Raw genomic sequence first — 20,589 nt, 5'->3', positions numbered from 1 at the left:
TTTCCAAGATGAGAGTTTTACCAAAGAAATACGAGTTTTTAGCCTGTTTGAAAGAAGTTATCCAGAGAAACGGAAAGCAATCCAATTTTTGTGTATCCAGAACTATGTTATGCAGACAAAAAAATTCGCATGCAATTTTTTTTTTGGAAAATGTATGTTTGAGTACAAAATTCGGTTTGCGGTTGAAAAAAAAATAGGGGCAATTTCAATATTACTTTAACAACAACAATAAAATTTTTGTTGTCGCTATCAAAAAAAATTGCTAGCATACAGTTTTCATATATGGAAATTATATGATAACCTTTTTTTTCATCACCAGACTGTTTTATTTGGTTCAAATAGCCGCAGAAACTAGCTCGAACCTTTTCGATTATTTTTTTTGAAATTGTATGATTAGCATTTTTTCATACGTTTGATGTATGGAATTGTATGATAAGCATTTTCGGTGTATGGAAGTGTAAGATAAGCATTTTTGGTTTATGGAGTTCAACCCGGGTATTTGTTTAACCCGGCTACTCATTCATCTTTACTCTAGCGAGCAGCGTAGTGTATTAGTAAGAACGTTCTTTTTTCTAACTCGCAAATAAAATTTTCACTATGAACATTTTGATTGCGCGTGATAGTTCGCGACGCATTAATAAATTACGTACGCTCGCAGCATTATCATTAGAACCTTCAAAGCGTGCATAAATTAGTCCACAGCACGTCCAAATTGGCTATTTTCAAACTCCCAGAACTTCGCAAAAAACGATCGGAGGCAGAATATTTTTTTACGTTTTGATTCAGGGAGTCGATATCTTCAATGGGGTATAAAGTTTTTGTATTAAAAACTATTACTTTGATTGGCGAAAATTGACTGAATAAAAAAAACATCCCAAGCCAAAGTTTTCTGTTTTCTTCGAAGTTCGGAGCAATAATATAAGTGATAGAAAGGTTAGAAAAAAAGCAAGCAAACGAAATAAACGAATCAGTGCAGCTACGTCTATAGAAACTTAAGTGATGTTGTTCCGACTTCCGAAGAAAACATACTATTTATGCTTGGTGTGGTTTTTTATTCAGTCATTTTTTTAGCGATAGAAATAATTGTTTTGGAAAAATTTTTATGCTCCATTGAATATATCTACTCCTCGAAATCAAATTTAAAGAGTTGCACAAAAAATTGTTCCAAATTGATATATTTTTACTAGCGAGCTTGCGCGCCTTAGTGTATGAGTACGAACCTTCTGTTTTACTAAGCTAACTCGCAAATAAAAGTGTTCATTTATTTAATGGCACTTTTGTTATAATCACGATTTGTAGCATTGGAAATATCATAGCATCTGTTCGCTGTTTTATTTGTGGCTAGCGTTTGTGATTGATTAAGCGTCTGTGGTTAGTGGTTCAGACTCGTAATCTCTAGGTCGCAGATCGAATCCCAGACGTAGCCGACTTTTTTTTTACTAAGTCAAAGCTCATTTCTACTTTTTCCTACAACATTCATAGAGCTGATTTTTGTCGTGCTCTCGCATGTCTTTGCGTAGCGCAGTTTCGTCTCTGTGTGATTTTGTACGACTCAAATATTCACCTTTGATCTTTGACAATGTCCAATGGTCATAGTTTTTAAGAGTAATGAATGCAGTGAAGACTCTTATATAGGTCTTGCTGATTTTTTTTTTAGTTTTATTTTCAGGAAAAGTCTTAAAAAGTCTCTAGTAACTACAGATGTGCATTCATACATATTGATGCATTTATGAATGCACTTAGGTATATATGACTTTTTCGAGTTCAATTGAAATTCATCTGCTGAAAGTGACCTATATAGCACTCTCCAAAAAACGAACGTAGAAATGGTCCGAAAAAACGTGAACGATTTCTAGTTTCGAAAGTGGAATTTTAATTTTTAGATTTCCAGCGGAATAAAAACTTTACCTATTGATCCAGTTTTCTCTAGTTGGGCTCATGTTAACAAAAAAGCGCCAATCATAAGTTTTTTAGAAATTCAAATAGTTTAAAGGGCATCAATTTTTTTCTTTGAAATTCGAAAGTTGAGATTTTTTCAAGAAAGTCAGTGTTTTTTTTATGTTTACTTGCGTTCATTACCCTGTTTCCAATCTTCGGTTGGCTATGTTTACAATTTATCTTCTCGCAGAAACTATTCGACAGTGGATTAGAGGTCAGTCGGAACATTCAGGGCTCTGCCATGATATACGATCAGTCATGTTGAAACTATTATTTAAAATTTTTCAATATTCATTGAGCTTCAGATATAGGTGAAAAATCGGCTTAGACCCAGCGTTTGAAAATAAAAGAAATTAGATAGGAGCGGAAGTTGTTAAACCATGTGGCAAATCGATGAAGCCGAAAAAACTCGGAAAATATTTCTTCCCTCATATTGAAACTCTCCCTCAAATTGCTTCCACTTATGCACATAAGGAAGCTGATTCAGTAAACAAACAAACAAAGCCAAAAATAATGTCGTCAATAGGAATATCAATAGTTCAATAAAGTGTAAATATACTTGGTGTGAACATTAAAACGCTTGCGAGAACTATTTCAAAACTGAATCGAGTTCACAAAATGACTGTTCCTTAATGGTCCGCTGTTTTTCTGAAATCTCATGCCCCAAAAACACGTTCCTTGGAATGCACAAAGTTGCTCACTAAAAAATAGTCTTGTACCCGATTCCGGTTACAAGACTCTTGCTATAAATAGGCTTGATACAAGTGGAAAGATGAGCGAACGTTGCAAATCTTGAATTTTGAATCCTTTATCTGATGTATTTCGCTAATTGATTTTCAGATGAAATGACCACTAACTAGTTGATAATGCAAAGTTGTGTGCAGTCTTTGCTAAACTCAATCTCTCTGGGAGGTAAATGTTTTGTGCGACATGGACACACGCCTAAAAGACCCAGAAGGGCGGGTGCCAAAGTATTGATCACTAAACACCCGCATGCAGTGGAATTGCCAGAGCAAATGTCGGAATACCTGAAAAGTTCAGCAGCCATGACTGAAAAAGACCAACATAGCCAACAACCTCACAAAATGCACGTCGTGACCAGGCTGAACAAAATGGGTAAGCGAATGCTCCAACTCCTCAATTCTGGTTGCGAAAGTTTTCCAAAGGATCCTCCTTTAATACTAATTTAGGACAGACGTTTCTGACTGAACAACATTACAAGTTTACTTAAGGCCCCGTTGACGCCCTTGTACAGTACGTTTTAGGGGGAGCGCGCGCTGAACAAAACGAATTTTTTTTGTTAAAACCTTCCAAAAACATTGACAAGCCGTGTAGAAAATATCACGAATTCAAGGTCATTCAAGGTTTTTTTCAGAGCTCGACGGCTGAACTTATTTTTTTTTCAAAAAAGCTTGTGGGTTGCTGCATTGGCGAGTTAAACGAATCTAACATGATTTTGGGTTGTTTTAAAATCGGTGTCATCCACTTATTGATAAAGTTGATTAGTTAAATTGTTAATACCGACGGCGGAGAGAACTTCAGCTATTTTTTTTGACGTTAATCAGGTACCACAACTAAGCGTCGCTCAAGATCTAATAAGATATCAAATTAAAATTCTTATAGTCGTAATATATGCTTCTAAGAAAACTTTCTATACTTTTTGCGAGTCTCGAAAAATGGCGGGTTCAATTGTTCACTTATGAGAAAAAAATATGGAGCAACAGAAAAGTTGATATGCAACAGAAAAATTGATATGCAACAGAAAAAAATTGACCTGCATTATTTTGGCGATAACAAATGAATGGAAGAAAATATCACGCCCACAAAAACTAGATAATTTTGGTCCTCATTACTCAAGCTAGCTTGCGAGCGTGGTGTTCTACGTCAGTTCACTTTTTCGGACGGTATTATCACATTTTAGCGCCAAGATTATCGAAGTAATATTTAAGAGGGAAATTTTCATACGCCCCTTAAGATATCACACTAAGTTCAAATTTCAAAAGACATTTAACCCGCAATCTTTTTTGCACAAAATATGGAGATTATAAATTGGCAATTTGATAGAAGGAATAATTGTGATCGGAATGTTTTTTTCTCCAGATAAATTTGGACTTATTAACTAGCCTTTTTTGGCAGAAGGCATATTCCTTTTTGTCGGAATTTATACGCTCTGAATGCTATGGATGTCTACAACTCAGTTTTTGAAAACTTTTTAGCTGCGATTTTTTTCCTGAATTTATAGGTATTTGAAAATAGCCAATTTGGGACAAATAACGCGATATATCAATACATACACAGTTTCTTTCTTTTCCAACCGAAGTCGCAAATATTGCTGCGACGCAAATATTGTCGCGACAAAATGTGTTCGTTTTGATCAATAACCAGCTCTTAAGTACAGCCATTAGCAAAGACTATTATATTATATTACAAACAGCACTTTAGCTTCCAGGTATCTGTAGCGTAGAGGTAGGGAAGGAGACTCGCAACAAAAAAGAGGGTTCGAACCTAGGGCAGGGTCGGATGTTTTTAATGAAATTTTTCGTATAGTAGTTAAAATTCATCCGCTCTATAAATTGAGGCATGCTAGCTGGTAAATTTCTTTTTTTTTTCAAGTTGAATGGTACTGCTAATGCGTCAAAATTGGCTTGCGTCACTTTGAAATTATGTAGACTCATAATAGGCGTGCGTCACTTAAGAATTTTTGTAGACTCATAGTTTTACTCAATCAGTTTTCCCAGTAGCGTTATCGGTCATATTTTTGCTTGTGTATGCGAAGTGCAACTTCGCCTCTGTGTTAAAATATAAAAGCATTCCATAGGCGCTACGGGGCAGTCGGAACTTGCGAGGTATGGTACTGATACAAGCAGTCTTTGTTGCATTTTGAAGTTGAGTTTCTTTCAGGGGATTTTTTTGTATTTATTGCATAATTTCGTTTGCTTTTTTAGATTTTTCCCCTTTTTTGTCAATTGATCAAAGTGCAGCTTCGCCTCTGTGTCAAAAGTCTACAATTTCAGTAAATAGTAACTGTAAATACACTAAACACTAACAGTAACTACGAATTGACCACTAAACTGCTGAACTGAAATACTAAACAAGCTAGGCAATAAATCTCGAAAATTTGCTCTAATCGAGACTACAATTCGAGTAGAAAAAAATAGGGTCTGGAAGCCTAAAGTTTGAATTTAAAGATAGAATTAACTTGAAAAGGTCGTAGAAACGAACACGTGTGATCAGGTTGAGCTTTTCACACTAAATACTTCGTTTTTGAAACAGTTTCAGTTTTATATTCCAACCTAAATATGAACTTTTCTATTATCAAAGCAAATAAAATCAAAGCAAATAACTAAAAAGAGTCAAAATTTAGTTTTTAACGGACTTAAACCACTTATAAAGGTTCCCAGAAGGGATTGAACCTATCAATCCGGCGACAAAGCTCGGCGCGTTACGGCTGCGCCATGGACAGTAATTACAGCACTTTGTAATTAGGTAAAATTTATTCCGAACAAGTTCAGTTAAAAATTAATTTAAATAATTAATTGTCCTTTTACCCTTTTTCTTTCTCTTTTTATCTCCTCCTGATGAGGCGAAGAATCTATATATAATGATTCGAAAAATAAATATCACCTCAATGAGAAAATTTTCCGTTATAAAACATCAATTTTATGATAATTTATCTTTGAAAAACTATTGTCCACTATTTGTTGTTGTCTTTGCAATAAGCTTTCGTTTAAACAGTCTTTTTAATTTTTCGTCTTGAAGTCCCGTCTGCTTGTTGTTGTCCTAAGCCCGGCGCAAAGCTGTGGTTTTTTCTTAGAAATTAATTTATACTGCTCGAATCTGATGGGTTGAAAAAAGTTATCAAAAAAACTGGAAAAAATTAGCGGAAATAACTATTTATTTATTTTTGGCCGTAATACCCTGTTGTAAAGGAGCTATACTTGCTTTAATTATTATCAATTTTATTGCAGTGATCTGGCAAGAAAGAAGGATTCTCCATGAACTTGGATTGCTGGGACCGCCAGGCAAAGTTAAAATCCTGACGAACACTCCATATGTCAACAATCTCCTATGGCAAGTGAAACACGCGGTCAAAATAACCCCCCTTGTGATTGACGGATTAATTCCTGACACGCAAGAGAATTTTCGAGGGGGACATTTGAGCCCAAGTGGAGTCTACACTTTTTTCACAGAAGAAAACAGTCTCGGAACACTGGCACCAACTTTTGAAACTATAACCGAACTTCCAGAAACGGAGATGAAACCTTATGAAATTTCTAGATTTGATTATAAACCGTTCTATTATAATTATAGAGAGGATTCATGATGATTTTTGATAAATTGGATGAGCAATAGCTTTTCATATTAAGGCAATGTTTGGACGTGTCGATCAATTGCTTAATGAGCTTAAGTTTTTTTTTAAATTGAGCAGGATTTCCAGTCATACTCAGCTTTTGTTTAAAAAAAATTCCAATTTTTCAAAGAGGAGCTCCAATTCATTCCGTTTTATTGTTTTTTAAATCACGAGCGAGTTAAAAAGATATTTTATCTGCGCTCAATTCTTGTAATTTTATAAGGGAGGGAATTTGGGACTACTCAGAATACTGGATTCAAATTGTGATAATTAAGGCGTGATATATTTCGCCGTATAGACGCATCAGCGGCAAATTAAATCATTCCAAGTTGAACTTATGCGCTCTTCACACAAGCGAGCTAGCTAGAAATGTTAGGAACCAATTTTTTTCCAACCTAATTCGCAAATAGAAGGGCTTATTTTGGTGGAATTTTTAATAATTCCAAGCATTGGCCATATGATGGCATCTGTAACTGCTTTATAGTTGGCTAAGGGTAGTATAAGTCCAAGCGACCGTGGTGCAAATGCCAGCACGTGATATTCCTAATCTCCATGTCGGAGAATCGATTACGGTGCAGAGCAAAAGTTTTAGTTCTTAAGGCTTATTTCTGGCCGTTTTGCCGCTTTTGTTTAGAAGTGCAACTTCGCTTCTGCATATGAATACGTTAGCACACGCAAATTATATCATTTGTAGTTTAGCTAGATAGAAGTTTGCGTTGAAGTACCCGGTGTTTTTTTTTCAATGCAAGTAGAAAAATTAAACTAACATTTTGAAAGAGTTCCGTCTGTGGGAGTTTGAATAGATTAAGGGAGCGATGCGAGATGGCTACAGATCGGCTTCTCAATCGAATCATTGCAATTTCACCCGCGCTTATTGCTCAAGGGCTGACCCCGCATTACCTAGTCAGAAAAAAAACGATAAGTTTCATGTCATTTTTAACCAGGGGCACAACAGCAGTTCTCTGTGAAAGACAAACAACTCCTATGTTAGTCTTTTGCCTCATGGATAATTTTTCTAATTTGTTTTAAGATTTTCGATAGACAACTCTTACGTTAGTGTTCTTCCTCGTGGATGAATCGTCTAATTTCTTTTTAGATTTTCGAGATAATCGACATTTTTTACATTCAGTTGACTTTTATTGCATTCAAAAACGCACATGTTAGTGCAATTTTCATTAAAGCGCACTAGCTACATCGGCTTGATTTTTTTGCTGATGCTGAGTATCTAGAAAAAGCATGAGTGACAGTATTAAAAGCAAGGTCTTTGTGGGCAGAGCAGGTTCGAAGCTTGATTAATTTCTGCAAGTTTTGAAACTTGATAGGACTCTCAAGACTTCTCTATCAAATTACTTGATCATTTTGATGCTAAAATTCATAAAAACTTTGCGCTTAAACTGCGAAAAAATTGAAGTGGTTGAATTGGCGTCTCGATTATTTCTCGCTGCTAACTGTCATAGAGTAATCAACAGGGATGTTAAAATATTCGGGCACAGATTTAATTGAAAAACTATCGATGGCATCTTAGAAAAATTAATTTTCTAACATTGAATATTTTAGCTCTAAATTGGCTGACAAATCAAATTTGGTTTCAAAATTAAGTCAAGTTAGCAAACAATTTCACAACTGTTTTCCAATTTTCGGGTTTAAGTTAGCCTGAGCCCAGCATACTTCCCTTCGTAATGTTTTTTTGTCATTGCATTGAAACAAAATCAAAAAGATCACTTTATTTGACTGTTTGCAACTAAGCTAACATCATTAACTTTTGCTTCTGCCACCTGTAAGAATAAGAAAAATTAAACTAGAACCTTTTCGTCATTAATCTATCAGCAAAAAGAACCTTTAATTAAGTTAGAACTATTTCGTCATTAATCTATCAATCGTCAAGTTTGATATCAAGAACACTTGCACGACTTCTCTCGCGATGGCCTCTCTTGTCCGATTGGAATACTATCATTGTTTCTAGAGGACGCTGGATTACTCATTGTGAGAAGATGCTCTATAATCTGCTGCAAACTCTCGGTCAGAACTTTGTCGTCGCTGAGGGCACTGACCATGAAGTAGGTGACTATTGGGTTTTTGGAGGAGTTGCGACTACAGAACTCTTTCATGTCTCGTTTCAGTGCCGACATCTTTTGACTCGCAACTAGGTCTACTTTGTTTCCCAATAAAAAGACCGGTACTTTTTCTAAATTAAACATTAATTGAACCTTTGTGTTTTTCGTACTAAGAAAAGGAGCAAAGTTTTTACAACAAAACAGTTAAATTATTCAAAAATCAGAAACTTTCTCTCAAGTGCTGTTTTCTACGTCACTCATTAATGTCTTTCTTACATACCTTAATTTTTTTAATATGTCCTTTTTGTGCTTATCAGTATATAATTGCCGAGCACAAAAAATTCCCGCCTCGTCGAGGTCTCTAAACCCCTTTCCGTCGCCTCGAAAGCTCTTCGCAATGCGTGATTAGGCCTCCAAATGTGAAGCCTCGCTCGAGTTTACAATTATTTTGTTATTATATCATTGCTAGGTTTCCCTTTGAAATGTGAGTGGTTTAGTTCCCCAAGAATGTGGGTGGGGGGGGGGTGTCAAAGGATTGAGTGGGTTTAATTCCCAAAGAAGTGAGGGGGGATGTAGCCAAGGGATGCCATGACTACTGTAAAGTATGTCGAAAATGTAACAATCAGATACCCAACTTGGTGTCGAGTGCCTGTTTCCACTTGGAGCACTCCTCGAATGATTTCTTGTCGCTGAGGTCGAACACCAGAATGACCGCCTGGCTCTCCCGCACCAGCTGGGCAGACAGACTGGGCGTCCTGTCCTGTCCAGGCATGTCCCAGAAGTTGATGCCCACCACAATGTCATTGCTGAAAACAACAAACATCGGGCACAATCATTGAAAAGTATATATGCTTAAAGTACAGTCTACAAGTTCTAACTTTACAACTCAGATAAGTAAAACTGCGACATAACACTGTGTGTTAATACTAGCTTTTTCTCTCTAAAAGTAAAAGCTATCATTTTCTCAATTGGTACCCTCAGCATTTTTTCTTACTTCAAATGAACTAGTTTGAGTTATATAAAATTAAGCACCACACTCTGCTGAACCCCAAATTTCACATTATCAAAACCCTTAATTCACAAAATCATGACAAAAAATTTAGTTTAAGTCTGAACAAATGAACTAATTAGTCGCGTATTTGGTCTGCTAAAGTAGAGAAGCATCAACCCTGATAACTTAATACCTTGCTTTTTTTCAAGCCAAGGATCGTCAAACGAAAATCTGAACCAAAATTCATTAAAAAAAAATAATTTGATATAAAAACTTCAACTGCATGCTATCTGTATAACAACTCCCTGCTCGAGTTTGATTTGATAACGCCTTCGTTGTGTTCTGCCGTTTCGCTTGGGGGAGAGATAACTCAATTGGTTATATATCCTTATCAAACGTCAAATACTCAAGGTCATCGGACGGATCCAAAAAATATTAACGAATGTTCAAATTTTAAAAAATTACAAAAAATAAAAAAAAATTAAAGCAATTAAAACCTACAAATCGAATTATTGAAAAAATAAAAATTCGTTTTGGGGCTTCAGGCGAGCTAGGTGTCTTGTTTTTTTTTGTTTTTTAAAAAAAATTAAAATCTCTATCAATGTTTACTGAAATTTTGCTTAGAAAATTGATGAATTGAATCACGAAAGGAAATTTTTTCTTGCTATTTTAGCTGTTTTTGACAAATTGCTTGCGAGAGATTTTATTCAATACTGCAAAAAATTGTAAACGATTGCTTCTACCAAATCAACAGATTGCTCCAACCAAATTGGAGAAGGAAAAAAGTCAGATTTCCCAAATTTGGATTTGGAGTTCACCGCTACTAATTTTCAGCAATGGTTCACCGTTATCATGTTTCAGTGAGATTATATCGGATCGCAATTCGAAGCATTTACAACAATTTTGCTTCCAAATTAAAATCTTGTCAAACTGGGAAGTTGTCAGCTGGGATCTCTAATGAGCAAGAAAGTGCGCTTTGGTCGAATAAAATGGTTACCTCAGGATCACGTCGACATGTTTTATTACAAGTTTTTCTATCTGGAAACCTTTCAACTCGAGAAGAGACAAACAAAAAGATTACACTCGTTCAACGTCAATAGTTATTTGATGAAAAAAAAAATCATTGAAAAAGCTGGGTTTTTGAGGATATTTTCTAGCCTCTCGATCAAAACGATTAATTTTGCCTGGATTGTGAATTGTTTAAAGAGCGAGTTTCAGTTTGAGTAGACCGAATTTATTAAAAATGAAAAACTTGGTTCATTTTTTTGTCGGAATCCATAAACTCATCTGCTTCTATAGCAAACTTAAGCGATGTTTTAGTCATATGATTGAGGAGAACAGTTTGCCATCGTGATGCTTAAACCACCTATATTTCTGTTATTGTAGTAAATCTTGAAAACAAATTAGAATGTTTTTTTTGGCTAAGAAGGTACCTGATGATCTTTTTGTGGAATACTTCAGTGCCCATGGATGCCACGTGATCACGAGGTGGTTTTCCGTAGAGGTATTTCTCCAGAATACTTGTCTTGCCACCCCTGAACGGGCCCATGAACAACACCTTAAACGTACTTCTATGCTAGACGGGTCACCACAATTTGCAATCATGGGCGATAGTGCCCTTATAGTGCGAGTGTAAAATGGACCAAGCAATTGCACTCAAGTGTTAGTTAGATATAAAGACAAAAATTAGTTGTTTTCCTTTTCATGAAAAAATTTTGAGCTCAGCATAAAGAAATTTCAAAGAATTTTGGCAATGATACGTGATATTTTGCAAGGGCACCCCTCAAGCGTCATTCATAGTGACGCCCTGCAAGGGTACCCCGCGAATGTTGACGGACATCATCAATTTCCAACCGCAAAAACCATAAATTGATGTTTGATTTCTGACAAAGCGACGATGAAACAAATTCTCAACTCAGCAATCTGACAAAAGAATACAATCGACTAGTGTTTTATTGCCTGCAAACTTTAAACCCAAAAAAGCGCCCGGGCATAGATCCGTCCAATGTGTTTTTATTTCATGGTTTTAATACATCGAAACATGTATGTTTGCACGTTTTAATTGAATGACAGGGACCCGAGCAGCAAATAGTACCACAGGGGACCCTTTGGGTCGGCAGAGGGTCGAATTGGATCAATTGAGCAATCCCCCCCCCCCAATCTCGCGTAGGGAGAGATAGCTGAATAGGCACTTGAGACATGCTTATACCCAATTGTAAATAGTTTGAATGAAATGAAATCGTGAGCCAAATTCTCCAACGAATGTGCAACACCAAAATTTACAATATCAAAACTCAAAAATTACTTTCAGAACGAAAGAGTCGTTAAAATTGATGCGCAAAAAGCTGACTTTTTTGTCTGAAATGCAAACAAAAATGATATTGCGAACATTATTAAGAAGCTGCGGAGAACAATTTTTGGTATTCAGATACAAGGTTAGAGCACTAACATTTTGAACTTTCTCGAGGCAACGGTCGACCAAACAAAAATTCTAATCTTGTTTTCATTTTTCGGATTTTTTCTCTAAAATTTTTCTTGACTCGATATAAAATAAAATTCTCTCGGTCAATTGATTGCGTGCTATGAACACATCAACCATCTGTTTGCGTTTGATAAATTTCGTCCCTGATTTGACTATTGTTCGACCCTGATTCGACTCTAGTTCGACCCTGATTCGACCCTAGTTCAACCATCAGACTGAAATTGAGTATGGTGCTTCGAATATCAGACCGAAGTCAGGTGTGTGCAGTGTGCTTTCGGTCCGGAAAAATTTGCTGTTCGACCTACTTCGGTCTGATCACATTTCGACCAGTTTGACCCGGGTGCTTGGGGGGGATAGCTCAATTAGTCATTAAGGGGGAGATTGCTCAATTGATCCGTCGAATTGCTAAGTGTCGACAGCCCCCCACCCTAAATCCGTTATAGAAAGTACAGCATTACCTTAAACTCGACTTGGGGCTCCGAACTCATTTTGGAAACGCGACAAGGTAATTAATTTGAAACTGGTTTCAATATTTCTGTTTCAGAATTACGCAAGTATTTTGTAATGAAGGTAGTAAAGAAGAGAATAAAGTAGGTGGTAATGATTAGCGGAGTAACAGCGATTAATTAATGAAGCATTGGTCAATAGCCATGGTTTAACAGTTTGTTTATTGTGTTTTCTGGGCTGGCAATATAGTTAGTTTGAGTTCGTTAAAGCAGTGCACTTAGTACATGTCATCCAATATGGCAAGTTTACTTAGACGTTTGAGCAAACAGAATTCGAATACCAAACAAGGGTGCTCGTATCAGGGCAAAACCCTGAACTTTATGACTGCCCATTAATGAGAAACATACCTAAAATAATCATAATTAGAAAACAGTTTTTAAATAGATTAAGTTTTTTGAAGTTTTCTATTCTTCCCCCCCCCCCCGTCCGCAATGATAGGATTAAATTGGTAGATTTTGCGCCTTATGCGTCTGCGCAAATGAGCTCAACGCCATCTAACTTCAACGTCGACTTATTCTGACTAACAATATTGAATAGTCTAATTGCAAAAATGAATACGAACTCTCGTGTCAGGATGGATTCCTGATTGTTCTGAATGCCCTTTTATGTGTTTTCAGCAAATTTTTAAAAGTTTGTCATATATGTGGCAAGTTTTGGGTCTAATAATGCAATTTTAGGATCATTTAGTCTGCCCCAATTTAATTTGGATTGATTTCTGAGCCAGATTCAATCGCGGTTGCTGCAACGCAATAATGGAAATTTGGAAATTCTGTGCAAAATGATTATCCCAAATAGGCAAAACCGCTATTTTTCAAACCCTTTTTTGGTTCAGGGAATCCGTATTCTCCTACGTAGAAAAATACGGTCAAAAACTGTTACTTAAAATTGTTGAAAAAGTATTTCAAGAAAAGCTCAACAATGAAACTGTACCACTTTCAAAAGAAATATGTACCCATTCTAATTATGTACACATTCTTTCATATCCTCTAAACACGAAGTCAATTCAGTGAGCTAAGAAATTTCCAAAAACAAAAAAAGATTTTTTTTCGGGGGTTTGTGTGAGAATATATGTTTTTCACGAACAGGGAAAAAAGACGCGCAGTAAATAGACAAACTTTGGAAACCATAAATTAGACGCACTTGTAGGATTGATTGATAATTTGGACGGATACAGATTTTTCATTGGATACCATGGTCTGAACACAACACGGTCTGATTGTTGGATACGGGACAGCTGTATCGAGAACACCCATCCTCGAGGGCTTTGAATAACACGGCTCCAGGAGCACAATTTATTGTGTTTTCATTTTGTCTTGCAAAAACAGCAGATACCAAAAAAAAAGTATTCAACTTCAACGTCGACTTATTCTGACTAACAATATTGAATAGTCTAATTGCAAAAATGAATACGAACTCTCGTGTCAGGATGGATTCCTGATTGTTCTGAATGCCCTTTTATGTGTTTTCAGTAAATTTTTAAAAGTTTGTCATATATGTAGCAAGTTTTGGGTCTAATAATGCAATTTTAGGATCATTTAGTCTGCCCCAATTTAATTTGGATTGATTTCTGAGCCAGATTCAATCGCAGTTGCTGCAACGCAATAATGGAAATTTGGAAATTCTGTGCAAAATGATTATCCCAAATAGGCAAAACCGCTATTTTTCAAACCCTTTTTTGGTTCAGGGAATCCGTATTCTCCTACGTAGAAAAATACGGTCAAACACTGTTACTTAAAAATGTTGAAAAAGTATTTCAAGAAAAGCTCAACGATGAAACTGTACCACTTTCAAAAGAAATATGTACCCATTCTAATTATGTACACATTCTTTCATATCCTCTAAACACGAAGTCAATTCAGTGAGCTAAGAAATTTCCAAAAACAAAAAAAGATTTTTTTCGGGGGTTTGTGTGAGAAAATATGTTTTTCACGAACAGGGAAAAAAGACGCGCAGTAAATAGACAAACTTTGGAAACCATAAATTAGACGCACTTGTAGGATTGATTGATAATTTGGACGGATACAGATTTTTCATTGGATACCATGGTCTGAACACAACACGGTCTGATTGTTGGATACGGGACAGCTGTATCGAGAACACCCATCCTCGAGGGCTTTGAATAACACGGCTCCAGGAGCACAATTTATTGTGTTTTCATTTTGTCTTGCAAAAACAGCAGATACCAAAAAAAAGTATCCCTTTCGATGATTCAAAATACTCCAATTATTTAGACCGAGGAAAAGTTAGAAATTATCTTGAATTCAATCAAATATGTTTTGCAGGTTCGATAAAAATTGATATACCTTGGTATACCTTGACGACTGTCTCGACTTTAAAGACTGAAAAAAAGAAAAAATTTGCTCGACCGATCTTAGATTTATTTATTGTGTCACTCAAAAAATTTACCCTCAGCTGTTGCAAAACCAACTGTATCTAAATATGCAACATTCTAAATGCTTTTGTTTTAGCATATAATATCATATAGTCAAATTAAGATTTGACCATATTGGAAAACAAGAGTGCTCGTATCAGGGCAACGCCTTGAATGTTCCGACTGTCCAACTTTAAACTGAAAATTAAGAGCCGTGTATGGAATTAATGAGACCAATTAGCCAGTTTTGACCTGGGCCGTTCTCGAAATGTTTCGACCGTTTGAAAAATGGGGAGGAACTTTGTATTCGGGTGTGTTTTAGTTTTTTTCCGCTCAAAATCAGGTACCACAAAAAATCATCGGACTGGGTTGAGTGATATATCATAATGAAGACCTTACAGTCGTGATTCGAACCACATGAATAATTTCAAAAATAAATTCCCAGTGTCGAGAAAAACCGGTTTGAAATTTTTGATTTTTTCGTCTTATTTCGAGCGAATGAAGCAATGAAGCGAGCGAGCAGTGTTATTTTAATTGATTAATTACTTAAACGCTTACAGTAGCTGAATTTAAAAGATAAAAACTTAGTTTTACTTGGGATGTTTGTTTACTTTAAATATTTTGGCGTTTTTGGAATCAAATTTTTCAAAAATTCATAAACATTCAAAAAACTTGAAAAAATGTTTTGTTTGATTTTTTTTGTTTTTCTAATAATTTTTCTCCAAAAATTGTTGTTACAATTTGCTTATTTTAGTATGACTATCGATTATACCTAATACACTGTTTTTTTCTTCAGCTCCTTTTATCACACCACGTCAAAAAAACGACAATAATTGGAAAAAAACTTGGTTGTATTTTTCGAAGACTATGGTCGGAACATTTTGTGCTACTTACACAGTAACCGGCTATCCTTGTTACTTTTGCAATCAGCATAGTGTGTTATTACGAACCTTCTTTTTTCTAACCTAACTCGCAAATAAAAGTGTTCGTTGATTATGTTCGCTTATTTGGAAATTTCAATGTAGCATTGGAAGTTACATAGAATCTGATCTCTGCTTTATTTGTTGTGGCTAGTTTTTGGTTTCTTTAAAGCTTCCGTGACTGAGTGGTTAGTGTGTGAGACCCTTAATCTCTTGGTTGCAGGCTCGCATCTCAGAGGCAGCAGAATTATTACTTATTCGAGGCTCATTTCTACTTTTAATTGTTCAATTTTATGTCGCTTTTTGTCGTGTTCTCTCGCAAGTGTTTGCGAAGCTTCGCCTCTGTGTTGATGTTGAGATAGAAGAATTTCCACCAGTATTCGTTTCTCCTTTGTGTATCCCCGATAAACTTCGGCTCGGACTCACAGTTTTAGCAGATGCTTGATCTGTGTAAAAACTCGCTTTCAATCATCCTTTGAATTACATTTTGTTGGTCATAATTACAAAATTGCAGTAAATCTGCAAAACTCCTTTTCGGTCAAATTTAATGCAAGCAAGCTGTGACAATTAAATGTTTTTTTGCCTACTTATTTTAGTTCCCCGCCAAACTGCGTTCGTTTTCTCATTTAATTGCCAATTTGCGTTCTTTGTTTAATTTTTTGAATTATTTGACGATTATGTTCTGTCCAGATAAGACCCGTCTGCCTGTCATTGATTCGACGATTAAGTAAACACATTCTGAGGGGGTGGGGGGGGGGGGGGCGTAGCTCAATTGGTACCCTCAGCATTTTTTAAACTTTAAATGAACTAGTTTGAGTTATATAAAATTGAGCACCACACTCTGCTGAACCCCAAATTTCACATTATCAAAACCCTAAACTCACAAAATCATGACAAAAAATTTAGTTTAAGTCTGAACAAATGAACTAATTAGTCGCGTATTTGGTCTGCTAAAGTAGAGAAGCATCAGCCCTGATAACTTAATACCTTGTTTTTTTCAAGCCAAGGATCGTCAAACGAAAATCTGAACCAAAATTCATTAAAAAAAATAATTTGATATAAAAACTTCAACTGCATGCTATCTGTATAGCAACTCCCTGCTCGAGTTTGATTTGATAACGCCTTCGTTGTGTTCTGCCGTTTCGCTTGGGGGAGAGATAACTCAATTGGTTATATATCCTTATCAAACGTCAAATACTCAAGGTCATCGGACGGATCCAAAAAATATTAACTAATGTTCAAATTTTAAAAAATTACAAAAAATAAAAAAGATTAAATAAATTAAAACCTACAAATCAATTACTGAAAAAATAAAAATTTGTTTTGGGGCTTCAGGCGAGCTAGGTGACTCGTTTTTTTTTGAGTTTTTAAAAAAAAATTAAAATCTCATTTATCAATGTTTACTGAAATTTTGATTAGAAAATTGATGAATTGAATCACGAAAGGAAATTTTTTCTTGCTATTTTAGCTGTTTTTGACAAATTGCTTGCGAGAGATTTTATTCAATACTGCAAAAAATGTAAACGATTGCTTCTACCAAATCAACAGATTGCTCCAACCAAATTGGAGAAGGAAAAAAGTCAGATTTCCCAAATTTGGATTTGGAGTTCACCGCTACTAATTTTCAGCAATGGTTCACCGTTATCATGTTTCAGTGAGATTATATCGGATCGCAATTCGAATTGGTTCCAAATTAAAATCTTGTCAAACTGGTAAGTTGTCAGCTGGGATTTCTAATGAGCAAGAACGTGCGCTTTGGTCGAATAAAATTGTTACCTCCGGATCTCGTGGACATGTTTTATTACAAGTTTTTGTATCTGGAAACCTTTCAACTCGAGAAGAGACAAACAAAAAAATTACACTCGTTCAACGTCAATAGTTATTTGATGAAAAAAAAATCATTGAAAAAGCTGGGTTTTTGAGGATATTTTCTAGCCTCTCGACCATTAATGATTAATATTGCCTGGATTGTGAATTATTTAAAGAACGAGTTTCAGTTTGAGTAGACTGAATTTATTAAAAATGAAAAACTTGGTTCATTTTTTTGGCAGAATCCATAAACTCGTCTGCTTTAATAGCAAACTTAAGCGATGTTTTAGTCATATGATTGAGGAGAACAGTTTGCCATCGTGATGATTAAACCACCTATTTTTCTGTTATTGTAGTAAATCTTGAAAACAAATTAGAATGTGTTTTTTTTTTGGCTAAGAAGGTACCTGATGATCTTTTTGTGGAATACTTCAGTGCCCATGGATGCCACGTGATCACGAGGTGGTTTTCCGTAGAGGTATTTCTGGAGAAATACCTCTACGGAAAATACTAGTCTTGCCACCCCTGAACGGGCCCATGAACAACACCTTAAACAGTACTTCTATGCTAGACGGGTCACCACAATTTGCAATCATGGGCGATAGGGCCCTTATATAGCGAGTGTAGAATGGACCGAGCAATTGCACTCAAGTGTTAGTTAGATAAAAAAGAGCAAAATTTTTTTTCATTTTCTTGAAAAATTTTTTGAGCTCAGCATAAAGAAATTTCAAAGAATTTTGGCAAAGCTTGGGAAGCCAAATTCAAAAGAAACAAAACTGTACCCTCCGATCCTGCAATAAGGGACACCCCCCCCCCCCCCCCCCCCCCCCCAAGGGTCACTCATCAATGATAAGTGACATTTTGCAAGGGCACCCCTCAAGCGTCATTCATAAAGTGACGCCCTGCAAGTGACAGCCAACAAGGGTCCCCCGAGGATGTTGATGACATCATCAATTTCTAACCGCAAAAATCATAAATTGTGGTTTGATTTCGGACAAAGTGACAGTGAAACAAATTCTCAACCCAGCAATCTTGCAAAAAAATGTACAATCGACAAACTTTTATAGCCTGCAAATTTTACACCCAAAAAACTACCTGGGCATAGATCCGTCCAATATGGTGTTTTTATTCCATGCTTTTAATATATCAAAACATTTATGTTTGCACGTTTTAATTGAATGACCGGAACCCGAGCAGCAAATAGTACCACAGGGGACCCTTTGGGTCGGCAGAGGGTCGAATTGGATCAATTGAGTAATCTTCCCCCCCCCCCATTCTCGCGTGAGGAGAGATAGCTGAATAGGCAGTTGAGACTTGTTTATACCCAATTGTAAATAGTTAGAACGAGATGAAATCGTGAGCCAAACTCTCCAACGAATGTGCAACACCAAAATTTACAATATCAAAACTCAAAAATTATTTTCAGAACGAAAGAGTCGTTAAAATTGATGCGCAAAAAGCTGACTTTTTTTTCTGAAATGCAAACAAAAATGATATTGCGAACATTAGTAAGAAGCTGCGGAGAACAATTTTTGGTATTCAGATACAAGGTTAGAGCACTAGCATTGGTAACTTTCTCGAGGCAATGGTCGCACAAACAAAAATTCTAATCTTGTTTTCATTTTTCGGATTTTTTTTCAAAAATTTTTCTTGACTCGATTTAAAATAAAATTCACTCGGTGAATTGATTGCGTGCTATGAACACATTTCGTCCCTGATTAAGTTTGATTAAGTTCGTCCCTGATTTGACTATAATTTGACCCTGATTCGTCTCTAGTTCGACCCTGATTCGACTCTAGTTCGACTCTGATTAGACTCCACTTCGACCTTGATTCGACCCTAGTTCAACCATCAGACTGAAATTGAGTATGATGCCTCGAATATCAGACCGAAGTCAGGTGTGTGCTTTCGGTCCGGAAAATTTCGCTGTTCGACCGACTTCGGTCTGGTCATATTTCGACCAGTTTGACCCGGGTGCTTGGGGGGAGATAGCTCAATTAGTCATTAAGGGGGAGATTGCTCATTTGATCCGTCGAATTGCTAAGTGTCGTCAGCCCCCCACCCTAAATCCGTTATAGAAAGTACAGCATTACCTTAATTTCGACTTGGGGCTCCGAACTCATTTTGGAAACGCGACAAGGTAATTAATTTGAAACTGGTTTCAATATTTCTGTTTCAGAATTACGCAAGTATTTTGTAATGAAGGTAAAGAAGAGAATAAAGTAGGTGGTAATGATTAGCGGAGTAACAGCGATTAATTAATGAAGCATTGGTCATTAGCCATGGTTTAACAGTTTGTTTATTGTGTTTTCTGGGCTGGCAATATAGTTAGTTTGAGTTCGTTAAAGCAGTGCACTTAGTACATGTCATCCAATATGGCAAGTTTACTTAGACGTTTGAGCAAACAGAATTCGAATACCAAACAAGGGTGCTCGTATCTTGGCAAAACCCTGAACTTTATGACTGCCCATTAATGAGAAACATACCTAAAATAATCATAATTAGAAAACAGTTTTTAAATAGATTAAATTTTTTGAAGTTTTCTATTCTTCCCCCCCCCCGTCCGCAATGATAGGATTAAATTGGTAGATTTTGCGCCTTATGCGTCTGCGCAAATGCGCTCAACGCCATCTAACTTCAACGTCGACTTATTCTGACTAACAATATTGAATAGTCTAATTGCAAAAATGAATACGAACTCTCGTGTCAGGATGGATTCCTGATTGTTCTGAATGCCCTTTTATGTGTTTTCAGCAAATTTTTAAAAGTTTGTCATATATGTGGCAAGTTTTGGGTCTAATAATGCAATTTTAGGATCATTTAGTCTGCCCCAATTTAATTTGGATTGATTTCTGAGCCAGATTCAATCGCGGTTGCTGCAACGCAATAATGGAAATTTGGAAATTCTGTGCAAAATGATTATCCCAAATAGGCAAAACCGCTTTTTTTCAAACCCTTTTTTGGTTCAGGGAATCAGTATTCTCCTACGTAGAAAAATACGGTCAAAAACTGTTACTTAAAAATGTTGAAAAAGTATTTCAAGAAAAGCTCAACGATGAAACTGTACCACTTTCAAAAGAAATATGTACCCATTCTAATTAGGTACACATTCTTTCATATCCTCTAAACACGAAGTCAATTCAGTGAGCTAAGAAATTTCCAAAAA

At 36.1% G+C, this 20,589-nt stretch overlaps 1 protein-coding gene and 1 long non-coding RNA gene across 2 annotated transcripts; one reads left to right on the top strand and one right to left on the bottom strand.

The window, feature by feature from the left end:
- The first annotated feature begins 2,782 nt into the window (after window positions 1-2,782).
- On the top strand, window positions 2,783-6,346 carry LOC134844799 (uncharacterized). The gene is made up of 2 exons (XR_010162699.1): window positions 2,783-3,054; window positions 5,907-6,346. It is a non-coding gene; the product is annotated as an uncharacterized LOC134844799 (long non-coding RNA).
- A 1,670-nt stretch (window positions 6,347-8,016) lies between these two features.
- On the bottom strand, window positions 8,017-12,599 carry LOC134844591 (uncharacterized). Its single transcript, XM_063861339.1, has 4 exons — window positions 12,275-12,599; window positions 10,768-10,892; window positions 8,974-9,149; window positions 8,017-8,474 (listed from the first exon to the last, which is right to left on the bottom strand). Exons 1-4 carry the CDS (start codon window positions 12,302-12,304, stop codon window positions 8,182-8,184), a joined length of 624 nt encoding a protein of 207 aa, XP_063717409.1. The 5' UTR covers window positions 12,305-12,599; the 3' UTR covers window positions 8,017-8,181.
- Window positions 12,600-20,589: the final 7,990 nt, after the last annotated feature.

Source organism: Symsagittifera roscoffensis, chromosome 4 (genome assembly GCF_963678635.1).
Source record: "Symsagittifera roscoffensis chromosome 4, txSymRosc1.1, whole genome shotgun sequence".
Lineage (NCBI taxonomy): Eukaryota > Metazoa > Xenacoelomorpha > Acoela > Convolutidae > Symsagittifera > Symsagittifera roscoffensis.
Note: the sequence above shows the minus strand (reverse complement) of the source record. Positions and strands in the feature narration are given on the sequence as shown.

What these genes read in the sequence shown, in the direction of transcription:
- LOC134844591 (XM_063861339.1), bottom strand. Translation starts at nt 12,304, where the DNA reads ATGAGTTCGGAGCCCCAAGTCGAGTTTAAG. An exon ending in AGCCCCAAGTCGAGTTTAAG is followed by an intron (nt 10,893 to 12,274) that starts GTAATGCTGTAC and finishes AGTACGTTTAAG; the next exon opens with GTGTTGTTCATGGGCCCGTT. An exon ending in GGCACTCGACACCAAGTTGG is followed by an intron (nt 8,475 to 8,973) that starts GTATCTGATTGT and finishes TGTTTAATTTAG; the next exon opens with AAAAAGTACCGGTCTTTTTA.